This window comes from Anas acuta, chromosome 5 (genome assembly GCF_963932015.1).
Source record: "Anas acuta chromosome 5, bAnaAcu1.1, whole genome shotgun sequence".
NCBI classification, from domain to species: domain Eukaryota; kingdom Metazoa; phylum Chordata; class Aves; order Anseriformes; family Anatidae; genus Anas; species Anas acuta.
The window spans coordinates 29,686,400-29,706,882 of NC_088983.1; the positions used below are offsets into that span (position 1 = coordinate 29,686,400).

The 20,483-nt window shown below is 44.6% G+C and overlaps 1 protein-coding gene and 1 long non-coding RNA gene across 2 annotated transcripts in view; one reads left to right on the forward strand and one right to left on the reverse strand.

Annotated features, from left to right (window-relative positions):
* Positions 1–714: 714 nt before the first annotated feature.
* On the reverse strand, positions 715–7,475 carry LOC137857262 (L-lactate dehydrogenase A chain). Its single transcript, XM_068683542.1, has 8 exons — positions 7,323–7,475; positions 5,588–5,719; positions 4,724–4,841; positions 3,819–3,992; positions 3,180–3,353; positions 2,197–2,314; positions 1,678–1,801; positions 715–1,528 (listed from the first exon to the last, which is right to left on the reverse strand). Exons 2-8 carry the CDS (start codon positions 5,711–5,713, stop codon positions 1,364–1,366), a joined length of 999 nt encoding a protein of 332 aa, XP_068539643.1. The 5' UTR covers positions 5,714–5,719; positions 7,323–7,475; the 3' UTR covers positions 715–1,363.
* A 1,341-nt stretch (positions 7,476–8,816) lies between these two features.
* Positions 8,817–20,483, forward strand: part of LOC137857268 (uncharacterized) — a 39,523-nt gene continuing 27,856 nt past the window's right edge. The window contains exons 1-3 of the long non-coding RNA XR_011097041.1: positions 8,817–9,959; positions 11,029–11,195; positions 11,333–11,491. This is a non-coding gene — a long non-coding RNA (uncharacterized lncRNA). The remainder of the gene's footprint in view (positions 9,960–11,028; positions 11,196–11,332; positions 11,492–20,483) is intronic.

Here is a 20,483-nt window from a genome sequence, read left to right on the forward strand (position 1 = left end):
TCCTTTGTTACTGAATTTGCTACACAGCCTGTTTCAGCTTATTTTGAAATACTTTGTTCTGAGAAGCATCACCAGCTGCAGTCCATACAGAAGTCTACACTTGAGTGAATCAGGTGGTGTTTCCATTCCTGCTACATGCCATGTCCTAATGTTAGAAAAAGGTATAAGGCCTTTCCCTCTTTGTTATAAGGAGGTTTCTCAAATATTGAGAAGATACCTTATTCTTCATCTACCATACTATGGGCTTTACAGAGTAATGCTGGTCACTATTACTATACATGGTTGCTATTCCAGAGATAATTTTCTGTACTTGGCAGCAGGTTGACTTTTTATGGATGTCATGTACTCAGTCATCTGGGGAGACACTTCCCTTACATACACATGAGGAAAACATTTCCTTAGTTATATCTCTTTTCTCAGATAATTGTCAATAATGTCAACAGTTTCTTTGCCCTAATGAGGCAACCAAGTTTAAGTCCCAAGCATTTAAGTACTCCTATTAGTACTTTTTTTCTGCACTCTTAACTCAGGAGTCTGATGTTAAAAGTTTACAAAGCATTTGGAACTGACAATGGATTAGCTTCATATGCAAAATTTTTTACAAAGGTGAGGTTTGAGTTAGCGTGACTGAAGAAATATTTGATAAAGTCAGTAGTGATTTTAAGTGGAGCTGTAATGTAGAGAAAGCTATATAAGGAAAACTGAGGAGACACATAACCGTTGATGTTTTATTTGGTGTTGGAGCTGGTACTACAGGTGAACAGTTGCTGTCTTGTTGCATACAGAAACTTGGAACACTTTTTTAAACATGCTTTGGAGATAAACTTACAACTAGTCTGATACAGTACACAAAAATAAGGTTCTCTAAAAAAAGTATACACAAAAATTCCAAAGCAGTTTTAGGAAAATATATTTGGACCAACCAACAGTGAACTCTCCAAGCTATTCAGCTGGCAGAGAAGGTTTGTCAATTGGGTTGACAATCCTTGAACTGCAAGAAAATAGTCTTTGGTTTCATGTTGTGTAAGAGCTACTTACTTATTGTTCTGAGCCAAGGTTTAAACAAGGTGAGGAAAAGGCAAAGGGGTTTCTAGGCAGTGCTGCTTTGAATGCTGGATTTATGTCACCACTTCACTGTACAAGACTAAGTTCTCTCTGGCTAAGAACACGGGTGTCTGAGCATGGGGAAAATCCTAGAATAGTTTCCTAACACCACCTTTAGGAAACTCCTTTGTTCAGATTTTATTTTTTGTGTTCTAGTTGAGATACATACATTGAAGGATTTGACCTACTTGGAAAGTGCAACATTAAGACAAACCACTAACCCTGTTAAGCTGCAAAACACTGAACTGCTTGAACAGGCTTAAAACTGTAGTTCCTTCTGGATTCCCCAGAGTGTATCTGCGCTCTTCCTTAATTTCTCTTCCTCTTCAGGTTTTAGGATCATCTTCACTACATCAGTGATGCCATTATTACCCAGTACACAAGGAACACTTAGGAAGACATCTTCTTTGATTCCATGCATGCCCTGAAAAGTAGGTAAGAATAGTTAGTTAGGGTAGGCCTTGTGTATGTGTTTTGCAGAGTGTTCTAATGAGGAAAACTGAACTAAGTTCAATTAAACTAGAATGTTACCGGTTCTCAGTTAAGACAAAGTTGGCAAAAAGGGCTGCTCACCTTAACAACTGTAGAGATTGGGTGCACTCTTCTTAAGTTCTTCATAATAGTTTCAGCTAGATCTGCCACAGAAAGGCCAATAGCCCATGATGTGTACCCCTTCAGTTTGATGACCTCATAGGCACTGCAGAGTAAAAAAATTACTCATTATAAAACAAGTAGCTTCAACTGAATGTTTGTAGGAAAGTTATTTTGGAGGTGCCTTAATCTAGAAAGATCAGAAATTTCACTAATCAGTGGACAGGACTGAAATGAGCAAGTCCACACTACACCCCTCACTAACATTGGAAGCTTGGAAGCTAAAACACTTCCCTTATTTAAAGCTCACTAACAATGAAAAATTAGCACTGCCAGATTTACACTAGTTCTTAAAACATTATTCCAAGTTGTACTATTTCTGTACCTTGACATTTGTTTTGGGCCACTTATTAAACTAGATAAAAATAATGCAGTTTAGAGATGTTGTAGTTCATGATTAATCCTCATGTTCAAGAAAAAAACAAGGGAAATTCTATTTACCTGTCCACCACCTGCTTATGAACTTCCTTCCAGTGTTCCTTGTCTGCATCAGTTCCCAGCTCTGGATGAAGAGCCTTCAGGGAGACGCCAGCAACATTCACTCCACTCCAGACAGGTACTGAGAATTGCACAGAGATTAATCTAACTAGTTCCTATCTTAACTGTTAACTTGAAGAGGATAAAACTAAGTTTTATTATGTTTGCAAGATTCTTCATCTTGTGAAGCAATTAATCTATTGCACATGTTACAGGTTTAGATATGACTTTGGTCTCATAGGTCATACTACACTTAATCTAAATTGTGAGCTAAGAAGATAAGAGCATAAAACCACTGTTCTTTGTATGTGACATTTCAGGGTTTTAATGTACCATTATGAAAGCAAAACTCCTAAACAAAATGAACCAAATTGTCAGTAACACTGTACTTTGCAGCAGTTTCTCAAGATAAAAATTGATTCCAAATGCATCCTATTGGATGTCAGGAAGCAGACAGCGCTGCTCTGCTGTTGCTAGAGAAAGTGCAGGCTACAAGAGGAGAACATTGCTCTCTCCTGTCCTCATCTAGACTTGACTCTGTAATTCTATTCCTAAATATAGTTCAAGTAGTCAAGTGATGCCAGTAAAGATAACTGAGTGAGTACTGGTAGATCTACTGCAGATCTTTGGGAGTCCCTTGCAGAGAACTGTACCCTCTTGGTTCTGCAGTTTGCTTTTTGGAGCGTTATGGGAACAACTTAGCATAGAAGTTTTTAGCCTCCTTAGGTTACAGTAATGACCTTTTCCAAGCAGCATAACTCAGGTCAAATATAGATCATCTAGGGTTACTCTGTGCTGCAGAAGACTTAAAGCAGGACTTGCATTCTTAAGCTGCTGCAGTGCAAAAGCTTTCTGAGCGAAGTTTTGCTGTAGACTTTGCAAATGATGTTTCTTGCAAACAAAGTATAGGAAGAAAAAATGACGTAACAGCCAGATTTCACCCTTACCACTGGAATCTCCATGCTCTCCAACAATCCACCCATGGCAGCTCAGGGGATGGATGCCCAGTCTTTCTCCCATGAGGTGGCGGAAACGGGCAGAATCCAGGTTGCAGCCACTACCAATAACACGGTGTTTAGGAAAGCCACTGATCTTCCAGGCCACATAGGTCAAAATATCCACTGCAGGTAAAAAAAAGTGAAGATAAGTGCCAGTCATGAACAGTTTGATAACCAGCGTGGTATCTTTTGTTCATCTCTAAGAGTTTTTATTTGCATGCTAGTTAGGCAGAATAGAGAATGAAGTCATGATCATCACCAGACCCTGCAGCAGGCTAACACAATGACTGTTTATAAGGACAAAATTAAGAGGCTGTTTATACTATGCATGCAATTACCAGTGCCCCTTACTGTGTCTTCTGCTAAAGATCACTTGCAACTGAAGACCCAAATTGGAGGGAACCTGGTTTATTTCGCAGAGAACCAGCTTGCTGTGTGTGGAGAGGACGACACTTCTTGCTATGTGCTTATACGGCATAAACACTTTCCAATAGCCTGTGCTTGGTCAAGTTAATATAATGACCACCTTACTGCAGAAAACGCTCTTCTCTAAGCCAAATCCTCTGGCCAAGGCAAAACGAGACAAACCTGGGTTTGAGACAATCAGCAGCTTGCAGTCAGGACTGTACTTCACAACATTGGGAATGATGAATTTGAAGATATTCACGTTGCGCTGCACCAAGTTAAGGCGGCTTTCTCCTTCCTGTTGACGGGCACCAGCAGTGACAATGACCAGCTTGGAGTGTGCGGTCACACTGTAATCTGCAGACAAAAGGCTGTATCAAATGACCTGTACGCATGGTTCAGGACAGGAGTTCAGTTCCTTTTAGCATTGATACCTAAAATTCTCAAGCTTGAGGTTGCTAGCACTTTACTGATAATTGTTACTCTAGACTTTCCTTCTACAGAAAGTAGAATTTTTTTTAAAGGTGTGGCCTGTTGCCACAGGTGGCAACCTTAAAGGCAAATCAATATCTTAAAAAGCAGAACTTAGGCAATGGTATCCCATACTCCTCAGCCATAGGTAGATATGGGGTAGCTGTCAGGATACTCTCCTGTGCAAGTGTTGTGTAGAAGCAGCAGGAAGGCTCTCCTCTCATAACTCATCACCTGTGGACACTGGAGCTGAGTATTTACTGAGGTATGAGATGGCTGCTACTTGCCCCAGCCAAGCCATTGCTAAACTGCAAGCTGACACTCTTACTGCCGACAAGTAAGCAGTAACGTAGAGGCTAACTGCCTGTGAAAGAATTCTCAGAGGTCCACAATTATTTCAGTTCATCTTTCTATACTGAACATACTAGTTGGATGGCCCTTTTCAAAGTGTATGAAGCAGAATCGGCTGAGTACTATTTCTGTAGGAACAGAAATGAAGTCAGCTCCCCTCTTTATAATTAGGATAGCAGGCTCAGTGCTAGACTTGGATGACCAAGTTTGAGATTTGATGTGCTTATCTCCATTTTCAAATAAGTACATTGGAGCCAACTACTTACCTTTCCCAGAAGTAATCTTTGGTGTTCTAAGGAAGAGGCTGCCATGCTGGAGATCTAGCATCTCTCCTCTCAGCTTGTCCTCCACAACATCAACAAGGGCAAGTTCATCAGCCAAGTCCTGTGTGAGACCAGGATTAAAGAGTAAGTTTATTTCTGAACAAAGAACTCAATTTGAAAGGTGAAGTTACAATTCTTTTAGAAGCAGGAATCCATTTCAGCAATTCTGTTCACATTTCTCACTACTTGCTCCCAAGACAGGTATTTAAGTTAGTCTCCTGGGATATCCACTTTGAATTAGTTATATACTCTTCATATCCACATTCTACATGGAATAGTTGCACAATTTAGCAGGACGATGAAGAATAACTTTGTAGTTATTCATAGACTACCTATTTTAGAGTTAAACAATTCTAGTGTTATCATATCGTTTTCAATTATTTCTGCATTGTGGAATACCTAAGACCACTTTTAGCAGCTCCCACTGCAAAGAACTATTCCATCACTCCATCTTCTTTGCTTCAGACTAAGAATTAAGCTATTTTGTCTGTTTGGACAGTGTTTGGAGTGTTAAAGGGCTCCTACTTAATAGGGCATCTGGAATTTCAGAGCTGCATTTACCATTGAATGAGTCAGAGCATGTTGTGTCAGATACTAAGGAAAACTTGGGTTTAGAAGAACAAGCTATTGACAGGAAATTGCTGAAGTTAGCTTCTTCATTTCAAGCACCAAAATCAAGTAATGTGCAACCAAAAGTTCATCATGTGCTAGCTCAATTAGTCCAATAAGGCAGATTATTTTTTGTCCCCCTTTCTTAGGTCTCAAGTAGTCCAAACTGTGCTGCCTGATCCCCAGCTTGACACTTACCCTCATCAGGATGCTGATGGCACAAGCCATTCCGACTGCACCCACGCCAACCACACTGATCTTATTGTGGGCATGGCCATGCTCGTCCTTGTGGACATTGTGGATGAGCTGATCCTTGAGAGACATGGTGCACTGCGGAAAGGAAAGCAACAGATTATCTCTCCACTCCTTAGAGGTTTCACTGACACTGGGATATTCATATCGAGCAGATACTCTTTATTAATAGATGCTAAATCACAACAAAATAATTAAAAACTGAATTAATCATGACAATCCACTGTTTAAGCTTGCTATAGAGTTGAGCAGTATAGATTACATAGCTGGATAACTTTCCAGCAGCATTAGCAGAATGCTTTAAATGATCATCCATGTTACATTTCACCAAAGGAAGCCATTTTACTACTTCCCAGTACAGCATGGTCTGTCAGTCTCCATTCTGCTGCCCTGAAAAACTGGTACTCTATGCCTCTAGCCTTTCCAGAGCTGCAGTTGTATAACAATTTGGCAAAGTCTTCTTGAAAGCATTATGATCCTTGAAGTATGTTTTATGGATTTGTTTCCATGTGAAACAGTACAGTTCTGCATTGAAATACCTAGTTCCTTGTGTTCCTGAAACATGATACTCTGAGTGGCATTACCAACCCTCACAGCCTCACTTTTTTTAAGCTACCAGCTGTACAGCAGCCTGGTTATATGGGTTTTAACTAACCTGTGCCAGCCACAGGTGTGCTGAAACACCCTGACAAGGAGGGAGTAATGTGCTTTCACCCCAAGATCCTTTGCTTTCCCAGGCAGTGCCGTGCTGGCATCTGCCCAGCTTCTGCTTCACCCGAAGAGCCCAAGGCAGGGGCAGCCTCGCAGATGGATGCAAGCACAGACACAGCTCGATTCTCAAGCTAGCACTGAACAGGCACCACCTCGTGCAGTGCAGGAAAGGCCATGCAGCGAGACAGAGCTGGCAGGGCTGGTAAAGACCAAGTGGGGTTGAGGCAGGAGGGACAGGAAGCCAGCAGTGTACTCATTTAGGGAAGGCTGACTAAGAGCTGCAAGCGAAGACTGCCGTAAGATGTCTCCTGAAGCGTGGGCCAGCACGGCATGCGCAGCCTGCACGTGCCCAGCGCTCCCCCGGCACTTGAAGCAGCACAACGTGCAGGGCTGGTGAGGAGCCCACACTCAAGCATTTTGGAGTTAGTTAAGTGTTTTTAGCTTGGTATTTTCACGGAAATCTGCAGGTTAGGAGCCAAGAAGCAGCTGAGGGTACATTTCAGCTCTTTGTAGTTCAGCTCCTAGTAGCTTGGTGTTAAGGCCGTGGTTCAGCCGCAGCCTGGAGCCATGCCTATCCCCCAGGTCCTTTCCTCCGGCTGAGGGGAAGCTCGGGGCGGGCGCTGCGGCAATCACGCCGCTTGCACAAGGCCCCCGGGCAGGGCAGGGCAGGGCGCGGTGCCTCGCCCATGCGGCGCCGGGCTGAGGGCCAGGGCGTGCCGGCAGCCCCACGACTGGGGGGGGCTCGGCCGAGCAACCGGCACCGAACGGACCCCCGCCAACCCCCCCCCCCCCACCTCCATCTCCCCGGGCGGCCCCTGCCTCCCACAACCTTCCCCGGCACCCTGCTGTGCCCCCTTCCCTCCCTCAGAAGGGAGCAGAGCCGCAGCCCCCCGCAGCGGCCGGGACCTCCCCGCGGCCCCCCTCAACCTTATTCCCCCCCCCCCCCCCAGCCAGGCGCCGGGCACCTACCCCCCGGTCTCCTCAGCCGAGCGCAGCGGCGGTCGTGGCGGGGCGGGCCCGAAAGCGGGGCCTTAAGTAGGGGCCGGGCGGCTGACGTGAGGCGGGCGGGCCGCGGCGGCGGGGACGTGCCCGCAGACACGTCGGGGCGAGGGGGGGGGCGGCAACGGGCGGCCCGCAGCGGGCCCCGCCGCCCTTCGGCCCCCAGCGGCCGCCCCGCTGAGGGAAGCTCTGAGGGAGCCGGGAGTGGCTGCGTGCACGGCACGGCAAAACCCTGCAGCCGGCACAGGGGCTTTGGGGGCTTGGTGTCTGTCCTCCCTCAGGTTGATTCCCGCCGCCTCTCGGGGTTTATGGCCCCCTAATTGCACCGCCGTGCTCCCGGATGGAGCCTCTCGGCCGGCGGCTGGAAACCCGCTTCTCATTTCCATCTCTGTCTATTGCTGTTTGTTTTATTTGGCCCAGACATCCTCCTCTGCTGTTTACTTCCCCTTTCCCCATATTTGTCTATCAAATTCCCAGTATTTTTTTTTTTTCGAGTTACATAAGCTAAACCCTGGCAGTCTTGGGTGATAGCAGCCGTGCTCCAGTCACCGGGACGTCCTTTCTGCAGGCCTCTTCCAGTTTTAATTGTTTTCTCTTGAGAGAGGGTGCTGCAGCGGAGTATTTTAAACAGCCTTCTCAGTGGTGCCTCTGTCGTGAACATTCATGTTTTCCTGTCGTTACTGGAAATACCACAAGTGGACATGTACTTGTGTTTTTCAGTCACACCACAGTCAGCTCCCCGTCACCCGCTGGCTCCTTAGTACAGCCAGCTCCTTCCTCTCTTCACTCACTTCTTCCTAGGATACTAACAGAGAACAAAACCTGTGTTTTATTATTCTCTGCATGTCTGAACTTTGGATTTTATACTACAGTACAGGCTTGTCCCACAAAACTGTTTTTCCATAAACCCATGCTACCTTTTAACCCTTTGTTAATTGATTTTTTTGTCTGGAGTAAAAATTCCCTTCAGGAGTTTTCCTGGAGAACTGCACAGACATCAAACACACAGTTCCAGACTGCTTCCAGCATGGCTCCTTACTGAAATATTCGCTGTTCTCCTTGCCTGTGGTAACGCCTCCGAGTCAGTTAGCTTACTGAAAATCCTCACACCTGGATTTGTGGTTAACTGTGCTTCAGGATTCTGGGATCAAGACAGTCTGGTTCCTCCGGCTGGGGCACAGCAGGCTCTGCTCTGCTCTCCACGTGTCTGCCTTCATTTGTTGTGTTGTAGCCATTTCTCCCTTCTACTCCTTCTCTTAGACATCCTCTCTTTAATCCATGGTCTAACACGTTCATCCTCAGTGAAAATCAGGGAAGCAGTCATTTAGGCTTGTGGGAGTAACCAGGTTATTGTCCTGCTTTTCTATTAATGATACCTTTTTTTTTCTTCCCCCCACTTCCACGCCCCCCCCCCCAAAAAAAAATTTTCTTGTGGCTGTGGTATCTTTCAGATATTTGTCTTAGCTGTCTTTTGGGTTCTAACTCTGTTTGATTTTTGGCAATACAAATATCTGGCAAATATTTGTGGCTTCTAGGATATACTTGAATTCCTTTATGAGGTGATTATCTTGCTATGTCAGAAGGCCTTTCTTTCTAATTCTTCCCTTTGTCTTCCTTTACCTATACCAGCTTTTCCAGTTCTGCCTTGTCTGGGATATCCTTTCTCTTCTAAAGTCACTTTACCTAGTTGTTAGTTGATTTACAACTGAGAAGAATGTGTGTTACCATGAAGGTCCTGATCTCTCCACCACTTCATCCCATTCCTAGCACATGCAAGCCTAAAACAAGGACCTCAGTCGTGCTAGACTAGTGCAGAGTATGTGGACATGGGTGCATCTTATCATGTGTGAGGCTTGTACTCATCTACCAAGCTCTGCTTTACAAGTGAAGTAATTCACTGCTGCTGTTCAGGGCATGCTAATACCTTCTCGCTGACCATCCCAGTGGCAATTCCTTTCTGCCATGGTGATCTGATGGGAATGGTAGCCCAAAGCCTCATTGTTTCTTTGACAGTCCATTGGCAAAATAAAAGGAACAAGAAGCACAGGTAAGAAAATAACTGAAAATGTTTGAAACATTGCCTAAGTGAGATTTGCATGAAATTGAAGTCAGAAAAATACAGTTTGGGTTCTGTACTGAACCACCACAGGTTCTCATTATAAAAAACAGCCCTTCTACCAAAGGAGGTTAGATATAATGACCTGTCAGTTGCAAAAAACAGATGTGCTTTATTCCTTGCCGCTGAGTGATGCTTGTGAGATGTGTGGTATGGGCGGAGAGGGACCGTAATAGCTGTGGTATGGAAGGGAAAGTGCTGGTAGGTGCTGAGTAGGCCTAATGCTGCAGGAATGCAGAATGAAAGGAAACCGTATAATGTAGTTCTGTCATTCTGTATTACGCTGGGTTCGCTGAGCATCTCGTTCCATCAACAGTCTCAAGAATGGATTAGGAAGTTTAATTCTGCACCCCAGGAATCCATCCCTACAGAGGCTTTGTATGAATGGGCCTAAACTTCTCGTTCAGAGATGGGGTTCTGGACAACAGCATCTACACTGAGTGCTAACCTTTGTCTGCTGGGATAGAAACTGAGCACTTGACAGGAACAAAGGTCAAGAAATGTTTTCTCTCTATAAAAAAAATCGTTTCTGAAGATTTTGAATATAAGAGGCTTCTAAGATGAGGCCAGTTGGGTAGACTAATGGGCATTTAAAAATATATAACTAGTGTAGAGCAAATGGTATTTTCCTACTGTCATGGCAAGACCAGCGATTCTAAGAGAAGAATGTTAGCATTGTAAGATTGCTTTTATTCTGTGGCTCAGGCATATAAAATTGAACATGATTTTCAGGGTATAAGTTCCAGTAAATTCTTCACTTGCTTGTGTCCATGCTACTTGTTACTGAGAACAGAACCAAGACCAAATGTCCATTATTTATAACAAAAGGTAACTTACAGCATCAGATTCTCCTCAGCTGTCTGGTGCCTGTTTGGATACCAGAGGTCCTGCCTTCAGTAGAGTAAACCAATGCAATCAAAGTAGGATGTTTCAAAACCATCCTGGTCCCAGCATGTCCTCAATGATGGTGAGCAGATCAGAAGCCTTGTTTCATTAAAAATGAGTGACAGCTTTTAATGTGCTGGTGTTAATTCACCTGGGTTTCAAACAAGAAGGCTGTGAATGCCAAATTTTTCCCTTTATGTGTCATTTGTGATCTTAGTAGCAGCAGTAGATGCTCAGGAGGAGAGCAGTCATCTGTCATGATTGACATTGATTTTCTGCTCAGACAGCTTCTGACAGAGAAAGCTCGTAACAACAAAAACAGAATGGGATGAGCAAGTGAAGGGCATTGTTCTTGCACATGGAAGATGGAGGCCGGGTTTGTTTTGATTTCTTTTAAGTGACTGACTTTGTAGGGATGGGGCAGCTTTCCTCACTTGTACACATAAGGAGTTCTACTCTTCCTGTTAGTTATCTGCTGTTGCCTTCCATCGCAGTAGCAGAAGGTGGTGTAGATAGAAGGATGGCAATACTTGAAATGTGACAGGGTCTCTCCAGAGAAGCTTGGACCTTCCTCAGTCTGATTGTCCTCTTTTCCGTGTTAGCTTTCACAGATTAAACAAGAAAAGTAAAGCAACAGAAGTTGCTGAATGTGGAAACGTTTCTATTTTCTCTCTAGGAGTAACAGGCAGAGCCTTTCCACTGACATCAGGTAGCATTTGATCAGGCTTTGGATGATCAAATCCAAAGAAGAAACAGAAGGAAAAGATTCACATTAATCAATGTGTTTAAACTATGAGATATCGATTAAACCTTTATCACAAAGTCCAGAGACAGCTATACAAGGTGAGTTCAATGTGTGTCTCTTGCTTTTTTTCAGTTAAACACTTAGAAAGTATTAGTACATTTCTCTCCATTTTGCTAATATGCAAGAGGTTTTACATGGTGGCGTTTCATTTCTATGTTTCTTGCCATTTGCTCAGGTCCTTGCTCCTGAACAATTAAGTCCAATCTGATGGTGCTGCTGGGGTGGATGAGGACACCAAACCACGACCTGTACATATTTGCTGTATAAGCAAAAGCCTAGCTAAGAGATTGGCAGTAACCCAATGCCACTGCTGGTGCTGACCAGCCCCAGAAAGGTCAGTGAAATCTCTCTGCTCCACCTGAGATTTGAGGTCTAACTTGCTCCTAAAAATCATCAGTGTTATTCTCAGCATGATCAGTCCTGATTTTACTCTGACAATGACTTTTCTTTTATAAGATGTCAGTGTGTGCAGGAAAGACCTGGCACTGGACACAGCTGTGCATGTACCAGTCTTGTCTCTCCCTTTGATTTAATCTGAGGCCTGAACAACTCCTTCCAACTGTATGGCTTCATTTCTCCTTTGTAAAATGGGCAGGGTCCTTATCTACCAACCCGGTGGTGGTACTGTAGGAATTAGTTTATTATGAAACACTTCAGCATTGTAAAGCAAAATAGAAATGATGGAGGTTCTTTCCCTAAGTCAGAGAAGGCTGGGCTACAAAACTGAGTAGTGTGAGATCAGAAGATTGTCATACTCTGCTATATCTTCAACACCAGAAAAGCTCCCAGAGACAGAATTCTTGCAATTTTTAGATACTTCTCTGTGTAGGATACAGGAAGTTGGTTCACACTCCCTAAAATCCTTATTTGTGTTCTACAAACTTCAGCAGTATAGCTGCGTCAAACAATTTGAACTGATCCAAGGAAACTGAAAACTAAAAGATGAATTTCACCATGCCTTGCACTAACAGGTATCGCTGCACATACGGCATTACATGTTACACATTGGGTGGTACAAGGATGTAGTTCTGCTGCTGCTTCTCTCCCTCTTTTTCTTTGCACCGTCATTGTGGCAAGTGGGCGGGGTGGGGTGGGGGCAGGGGGAAGCACTAGCTGATGCAATTCTTATTTCCGGGTATTTTTTACTTAGGTATTTCTACAACCTATTTATCAGTGTTCACCAGGGTAATATATGCATGGAGACCTGTGTAAATAATTGTCACTTTCTGAAGATTCTTCAATTCCCAAGTGTCTTTTTGTAAGATGTAGCTAGAGGTAGCTGGACTAAGCAGAACATGTGACTGTCTTGCTCTCTAAAGGATTGGATTTACTCATGGAAGCATGAGTCACTGTGCAGGATTCTCCAAGCCAAACCCATTCCTTTTACATAACTGAATATTTACTCATTTACTTAGGAACTGCAGGAAATGGGATGCTAAGATAAATCGCATGTGCAGAGATAGATGGAAAGGCAGCCTGGTGGACAGGAACCACTATTCAGTCTTTGCCTAGCAGAGTCGCAAAGACATCTCAGCCGGTTCAGCACCTGCCTCTTACTGACTGTCCACAGGAGTGTTATCACTACTGCATCCCCACTGATGCTGTCTGCCTTCTAAACTGGCAGCAGCAGCAGAACTCTTACTGTTATTTAAGTTGTTCTTGAGTGCCTGGCAGGTTGCAGTAAGTGGAGACTTTCTATAAATTACAGTAGGGAGCCAGTGGGATATGAGAAGAGGGCTGCAGAACGCTGCCGCTGCTGCTTGCCAATTCAAGGGGGTAGGCAGGTTCAGCAGCAAAAGGTCAGAGGCATGTCTCTGTACTCCATCTGGAGCAGAGACCTCCTTGCCCCTATTTTAATATTCATATTCATTCTGCAGCTGTCAGTTTTGATTTTCCCAGGATCCCTTCTCAGCACACCACATGCCAACAAGCTGGTTAGCTCAGTGTAAAGAGCAACAGAATCCTGCAGAGGCAGGTTTTCTTTTCCTGATTCAGGCTGTTTGGGACACAGTACATTTAATGACACAGTATTGTCTCCCCCCCAGTGAAAAGCATAAGTGATTTGTAAATCCTCCTGTAAGGGAAGACAGCAAAGAAGAGCTATCAGATGGGTATCAGACCCATCAAGGGATGTGGAAACAGATGTGGATGTTGTGTGTTTTAGCATGTTCCAAGGAATAAAAGGAAGATGTGTTACTCAGGACAGCAGAGTAAGTAATTGATCCATCCTGTCTCATCCAAGTGTTCTCTTTCTCAAAGATACTTTTCCAGCATTTCAGACCTTGCATATCTGATTGATCCTCATTGTATTCAAAGTAATAGCATATTATGTATTCTCTCCTATGCCAAAATGACTGTGGCCAAGCTCTCGTTTCTACGAAGGTCAAGGAAGTCCTAGAGAATGAAAATTGTTCTATGTTTTCATGAAGGACACACTTAGGCATGGAAGATACCTGTCCTCAAAGCTTTCACTCTAAACATCAGTGCTATAAAGCACAACTTTTGTACCTCTTGTTGTTTCCCGGAGCTTGTAAAATATGGCTTAGTTCCTGTAATTCTTTGTGGGTCCCAGGGAATAAAGCCCAGTTCTGTACCTAGAGTGGGAAGGCCACAGATCAAGACAATCATGTTCTGTTTTTGCACATTCTCTAGCGTATATGGAAAATGTGTGCACTTACAAATGACTGTATGTAATAAATGATTATCCATTCCCTGGGGAAAGCTGTGGGAGAAAGAATGTGAAACTTAAGTTGCAGTTCAGTACACTTAGCAATAGCATGGAGACAGGCAACCAGTTGCTTTCATTTCAGTCCCCACATTTGGGCCACACCTGAGGCTCTTTAAAAGAGCTGCAACTGGCCTGGCTCAGCCCTGAGCTGGTAACAGCCCTAAGGGCCTTTAGCTTGTGTTACAGAGCTGAATTATTCTGCTGCCCTCAGAGGGGAGGAATAACTTCACTGTCTCTGCACGAGGTACTCTTACATTTATTTTTTTTTCTGTGGTGGTGGTAGCTCTGTGGATGAATGCAAAGCCAGGGGGTGCAGAATGTGAGAGGCAGGTACTGTCCTGAGAGGTGATTACACAGAGTTCTTAAATACCATCTATATCATATGTACTACCAGGAGAACATGCTGCTGGAATGGAAATAGAGCTACCCCTAGGAAAAGCTGGTGGCTTGTCTTTTGGGAAGTTCTGCTCTCTGGGGTTTTTAATTTTGCTTTAATGTATTTTGTAGGCAGAAAGTTGCTAAAGAAAGAGAGAGTTTTTTTCTAAAGACCAAGTTCTCCCAGCTCATGCTACCTGTTAGGGATTTATGTCATCATCTGGATATGTGGTAGCTTTGTTTTAGTTGGCTGCCATGGGTGTTCAGGGGTCTGTGCTTTCCCCAGGGGATGAGGGTTGTAGCTGGAGACATCATCCTATCCACAGCAAAGGTAGGTGTGTGTGTTGAAGTTAGATGTAAGTTCAAGGCAGGAAGAAGAGGGTGATTTCTAATGATTTTTTAAAAAGCTATTTTCTGCCATATATATTTTTTTTTGAATCCCATGTTTCCTAATTGAAACATGATACACTGCACCATGAGTCAGTGCTGAAGGTCTAAAAAGAGGCAGTGTTTCTGAAGGAAAATAAGACTAGAGAGACATGCAGCCTGCGTGGCTAACCAGCAGTAATCTCAAGCGGTAATCTGCTTCATTATGCAACCATAGAGAAATTATTAATGTACTCGGAGCAGGTACCAGACTGAACATCTCTGTTGGCAGTACGGCTTCACAGTGCAGGCATTGTACAGACACACAGTAGCTCTCCTCAGCAAAGAGCTCACAAATTGTAGACTCAGAGCAAAGCAAGGAAGTGAAAGTGGAGCCACAGAAAGTGATTACCAAATACAATACTTGTGTTAGGGCACTGTGTTTTTCCAAGAAATGTCACACAAGCACAGACCCATATTTCTATCAATTCAGCTTTCTTATTTACATTCAAATTTTAAATAGAAAATGAAATCTTGCTTGCCTGCAGACAGCCAGTGAATCATTTTCACAGTGCTACGCTAAGCCTGCAGTTGCTGGTTTGTGGTCCCTTTATTCCTGTGTTTAGATGAAGCTTCACCAATATTTAGCAAACTCTTGTAGGGCACAGCCTTGCTGTTTTGCAAACTATGGTGAATCTTGCTTAATGTTACAAAAGGGAACGAGAGCTTGACTTTGGGCTGCTGTAGGGGCAGCCTTGATTCTTGCAGAATCTGTTGTTCCTTGACCCTGAATGTAAGAGGAACAGCGTGCCTGTGTCCTTGGTGGTAAATGCAAGGTACACTATTTCTCACTGGCACACCAGCCTTGTGTTGATTTTCTCACAACTGTCCAGATTCAGTTGTATTCCTAGACCCCGTGCAGTTATGGCCTTAAGAGGCAGTGTCTGAGCGCAGTTTCCATTTTTAAAAGGTACCAGTGTGACAAAAAAAGTGAGGTGGTAGGAGATAATGTCATTGATTCTGTGCATGTGTGCACTAGAGCCAGATTTCTTGATGCTGGGTCCTCTGATCACTTCGCTGCTGGTACGTTTTTCCACCTCCTTTTTTGCTAATTGTACATCATTCCTGTTTTGTGCGTCCTATGGTCTATGTATGATTCACTGTGTGTTTGTGGGAGGTCTTTGAGATTTAATGCTGGGATGTCGGGAGGGAAAAGATACCAGCATGTTCCATCTCTCACTCACTGTGAGGATGAACAATTTTTGGAGTGGTGACAGGGATGTGCAGTCCCCTTGGTACACGTACACGTCAGTTCCTCACCATGTGGCAAACCTTTGGACTGGCCCCTGAGGCAGTGGGGTTCACCCAATTCTTCACTCTCATTCTCTGGACTGAAGCGTTTGCGGACAGGGCAGTGCCAGACTGGTAGTGAAATGTCAGCAGTAGGGTTTGGGAGACACGGATGGAGCTGAGCACAGGCCTCTGACCTCTGGGACGTGGTGTGGTGTATTTACGTGTGCAGGCAGGAGTGAGCTCTGCTGCTTCCTTGTGGAATATCACTGTCTGCCTGTTTGGCTGCCACCAGCCTGGGGTTCTGACATTTTTAATCTTCCCAATTGTTTGTACCCCCAATGCATGTTGAACATACAGTATGATCTGTATGTTTTCACAAATGACTAATAATCTGTCTCATGGCCCCTTTAAAAATATGCTCCCTTGCAACTAGAACACACCTGGGCATTTGGAGTCAATAGGGTGTTATCTTAAAGAGACACAATTAAAAAAAAAAATATATATATATATTTTTTTTTTAAACGAGGGGCAAAAACAACTGAAAACCCTTGTGAACATTTTGTGTCTTGCATGAACTGACGGCACTTAATTCAGTGCATGACCTCTGTAAGAGCTCTTAGGCATATAAGAGTAGCCAAAAATAGCTCTGTGGAAGGTCGGAGAAGACATCCCTTCTGCATACGGGAAAGCTTTGCATTTCTGACCTCAATCATCTGTTTATATGGTAAGCAAGCAGGAGAGGCTGAGTATGAAAATGGTAGGCAGTCAGAGCCTGTGTGACTTGTTCTTTATTCATATGAACATGTATGAACTACTGTCTGCCTTGGAGATTTTCCCACATGTGAAGCAGAGGAAGCCTGTCTTAACTTCCAGCCCACACTTCAAGGTGAGCCTAGCCAAATAAAAGCTCGATTCAAGCTGTCGATAGATGAACAGCAGCAAGAGGGACCCTTATGTTTTAAAATGGAGCCATAGGCGTGCATCCAAGTGATTTTTAAGCTTCTGACTGACCCTGGAGCAGGGAAGAAATTTCAGCTTGTCAGACCGAATGTTCTCTTTCTTTTGATGTCTACATGCTGAGACAGAGTTTACGAGAAGCTTTTATAGCAAATTCCAAAGTCACTGCAGAGCACTTTAATTATTGAACAGGCAAGAGCTAATGCAGGAGGGAAGGGCTCTGTATGTCTGTGGGTATTAATCTCCCTTCCTCCCGCCCCCTCCTGCCCAAATCCTCTCGGTTAATCAGGTTATGTTTGCCCTATTTCTCTCTGGGAGCACGCAGAATGCAGCACTGATAGAAATGGAGGAAAGGAAGGAAGAGAAAGGCATGCTGAAAGCAAGAGTGGGTTGACGATGCTCCAGAAAGGAAAGCTTCCCTTTGGCAGTGTTCCCAAGATCGCAGCAGGATGCCTGCAGGCTGTGGGCTGTCGCTGTGACCTGTCACTCACTGACATACTTGATCTTGCCTCCCAGGCCATATGCCAAAGGACATTGAAGGGGGCTTGCTTGTTAGCACTCAATCCAGAGGCGTTGGTGGTCTCTGCAGCCAGCAGCCCCCCTCCCCAGACTCTCAGCAGCTTGTTCCAGCTGAGAACCCATGTGAGGGAGGGACTGATGTCAGGCAGAGTGTGTTCTTCCAGGGACATTTGCCTGAAATGCGGTGGTTAATGTGAGGGTAGAGAGGCACACACAGACATGAATTGTGCACTGAACGCCTCTGCGCACTGATAGAGCCTTTAATTCTTGCTGCACTCATCCTCTTGAACGCATGGCTGCAAGCCACAGAAAAATAGCACAGATAGACCTGCCAGAGTAAAACGTAGTGATGAGAAACAGGGAGCCAGCATGCACACAACCAGCATCACTCGCCTGCTGTGCTTTTGTGCCAGGTTGTGCTGGTGAGCCCAAGCTTCCTCTAATAAGATGGAATTCATCTCTGAGTGCTGAGATCTGGAGGGCTCTTGGAAGAGGCGCATGCTTTGGAAGTGCTCTCGTCTCCAGTTGTAATGGACAACACCAGACTGGGAGATTGAGGACCAAAGCTCTTCTGTGACCAGTGTTTAGTTTGAAAACTTGCAGCTGAAACCCTTCCTGAAATGTGTTTTTGAGGTCTGGGTCTGAGCAGGCTTAACCAAATACATGATGTCTTATGGGAGATGTAGGCGCGGTGACTCGGGTGGTTCTGGGAGACTGACAGACACTTTAGCAGGATGTAGACCTGCAGGTCTGCATCTGCACTCTGTGTTTGGAGGTTGAATTTATCTAAAAGCTAAAAATAAAACTTTTATAGACCACACTGAAGCTTCAGGGAGTTTATGCATAACGCTACTTCTCTAATGCTCAGGTTCTGGCTGAGGATCAATTGATGTCAGCCTGTGCTTCCGTTTCAGTTCTGGCAGGAAGTGCTAAGCCACACAAGCGCTGCTTAATGCAGTCTTGGGTGCTGCTTTCTTTGCTCAGACCTCATGGTGCATTGTTCTGCTGCGATGAGGGTATTAATTAGAAGAGATCTTTAGCACCCCTTTTTGCCAACAGCATGAATCAGGAACATTTTTGTAGCTCAAAGAGAGGTGAATACTAAAACATCCTTCTGAAAACATAAATGCTGGCAAATGCAGACTTGAGCTAGTAAATCCTGGAGCCGTGACATGATTTTACATGTTTCCCAGTGCACAGCAGAGCTAACTGGATGGCCACAAACTCCTCTTCCCACAGGAATGAAGACAGACAGGAAATGAACCACCAGAAACTGTTTCTTGGCAGGGGAGAGTTGGGGAGAAAGCAAGGTGAAGCAAGCCCTGTGCTGTGATAGGAGCAGGCCTTGTAGGTGCTTACAAGCCACGTGGGGATCTCGGGGCCATGTTCCCACTGCGTGGTGCTCGTTGACCAGCGTGCCTTGTGGTGTATGTCCAGGACCTGTCAGTGCCCAAATATAGGGTGCTGCCACAGCCTAGATGCTCATCTGCTGGTGCTGTGTCTTACAGAGACTTGCTTGGATCTCCTCTGTGCAGTCCCTCTTTGCAATAGCAGGGAGCAGGAAGGCTGAGCTGATCTGCAGAGCTGCTCTTGTGTCGAACTGTGGCAGGTGGGAGGGGATGCTCATGGCATCCCTGCGCATGAGGAAGTGAGGGAGAGAACTGAGCTGAGCTGTGCGAGGGAGGGCTTTGGTTCAAGTCCGTGCCAGGTAGGAGCCTGCCTTGCCAGCCTGTGCGTGGGAGCGCTGCCGGGAGCAGATGGCAGGCAGCCCTGCTGCTGCAGGGTTAGGCTGCTCACAGGGAGCTGCCAGGCCTGTGCAGGAAGGAGGGTATCGGGCCCTTCGGAGGAGAGCAGGGAGTGATGCAGCAGCCTGGAGGCTCCCCCAAACACAGCGGAGTCTGACTTGGACCACATTGCTACTCAGCCTTCAGAGATGTACTTTGTTTTTCCTCCGTGGATTGCCCAAAAGAGCAAAACTCCTAAATTGCTTGCAGATTAACAGGAGGCTTTTTTTACATCTCTCTGATACCACAGGGTAAAGTGCTGTCAGTCACACAAGTACATACATAAAACTCGTCTTCTCCCCAGCCCCCAGACTAGACTTGAGCTCCCAGAATTACATGACTGGCTTACAAAACCTGAATTTACCATCTGGTGTAGTCCTAGTTGTCTTTCTGTCTTCCAAAAGCTTAACTCTAAGCCAGGAGCTATTTTATTTTTTTTAATGAGAACTGTTTTGGTTTGTAACCAAGTTCCAGGACTCCAGAAGGTGGAGCTTTAAGGAAAGCCTTGGGAGGGGGGTTCAGCTCCAGTAGCACTGAAAGGAAGCTGAGAGGCAAAAGCCTTAGTGGAGAAGGTGGGCCAGGAAGCACTGAAAAGGTAACTCTGACTTGAGCTGTAGCTGGTGGAAATGGCTGCGTGTTCCAAGGAACTGCATGTTACAAATGCATGGCTTATGGCATGCGCAGCAATCAAATCACGAGGTAATGACTAGACCAGTGGGAGAGGCAAGCAGGCAGTATAGGTTGTTAAATCATTAAAAAAATAAAACCACGTGAAAAATCAACACTGCATTTTCAAGTTCAGAACTTGGCTCCCATGATCTGCTTTTACATGAGGAAGAAAAAGTTGAAGGGTGAGGAATCCTGAAAATATCTGCCTCAGTTTTAATTGCTAATAATGATTTTGACGGGGCAGTGGCTATGCTGCCTCCAGACAATGATACACTTGACCATTTAAGACATTGGGTATATAATTCAATGGAAGTCTGACTGTGCAGAAAGTACTGCTACAAAATGCCCATTCAAGTCAGGACGATGAAAGAAAATCTTTAGAAATGCTGATATGACAGCATAAATGAAAGATTGAATTTGGCACACGGTGTTTTGCCAGGGATCCATGGAGCTGGAGCTCATTGACTAATGTCAGTCAGATAATTCTGATCTAAAATCTTTCATTCTTTCCCATATTGTTCTGCTGAACATATGACATGGAATTTAAGGAAAGAAGAATAAAATGTTAAGATTTTAAAATGTAGCTTTTATAGCATAGTAATGCCTATTCTCATATCTATTTTGAGGTATCCAAT

What these genes read in the sequence shown, in the direction of transcription:
- LOC137857262 (XM_068683542.1), bottom strand. Translation starts at nt 5,713, where the DNA reads ATGTCTCTCAAGGATCAGCTCATCCACAATGTCCACAAGGACGAGCAT. An exon ending in AAAGATTACTTCTGGGAAAG is followed by an intron (nt 3,993 to 4,723) that starts GTAAGTAGTTGG and finishes TTTTGTCTGCAG; the next exon opens with ATTACAGTGTGACCGCACAC. An exon ending in CATAAGCAGGTGGTGGACAG is followed by an intron (nt 1,802 to 2,196) that starts GTAAATAGAATT and finishes TTTACTCTGCAG; the next exon opens with TGCCTATGAGGTCATCAAAC.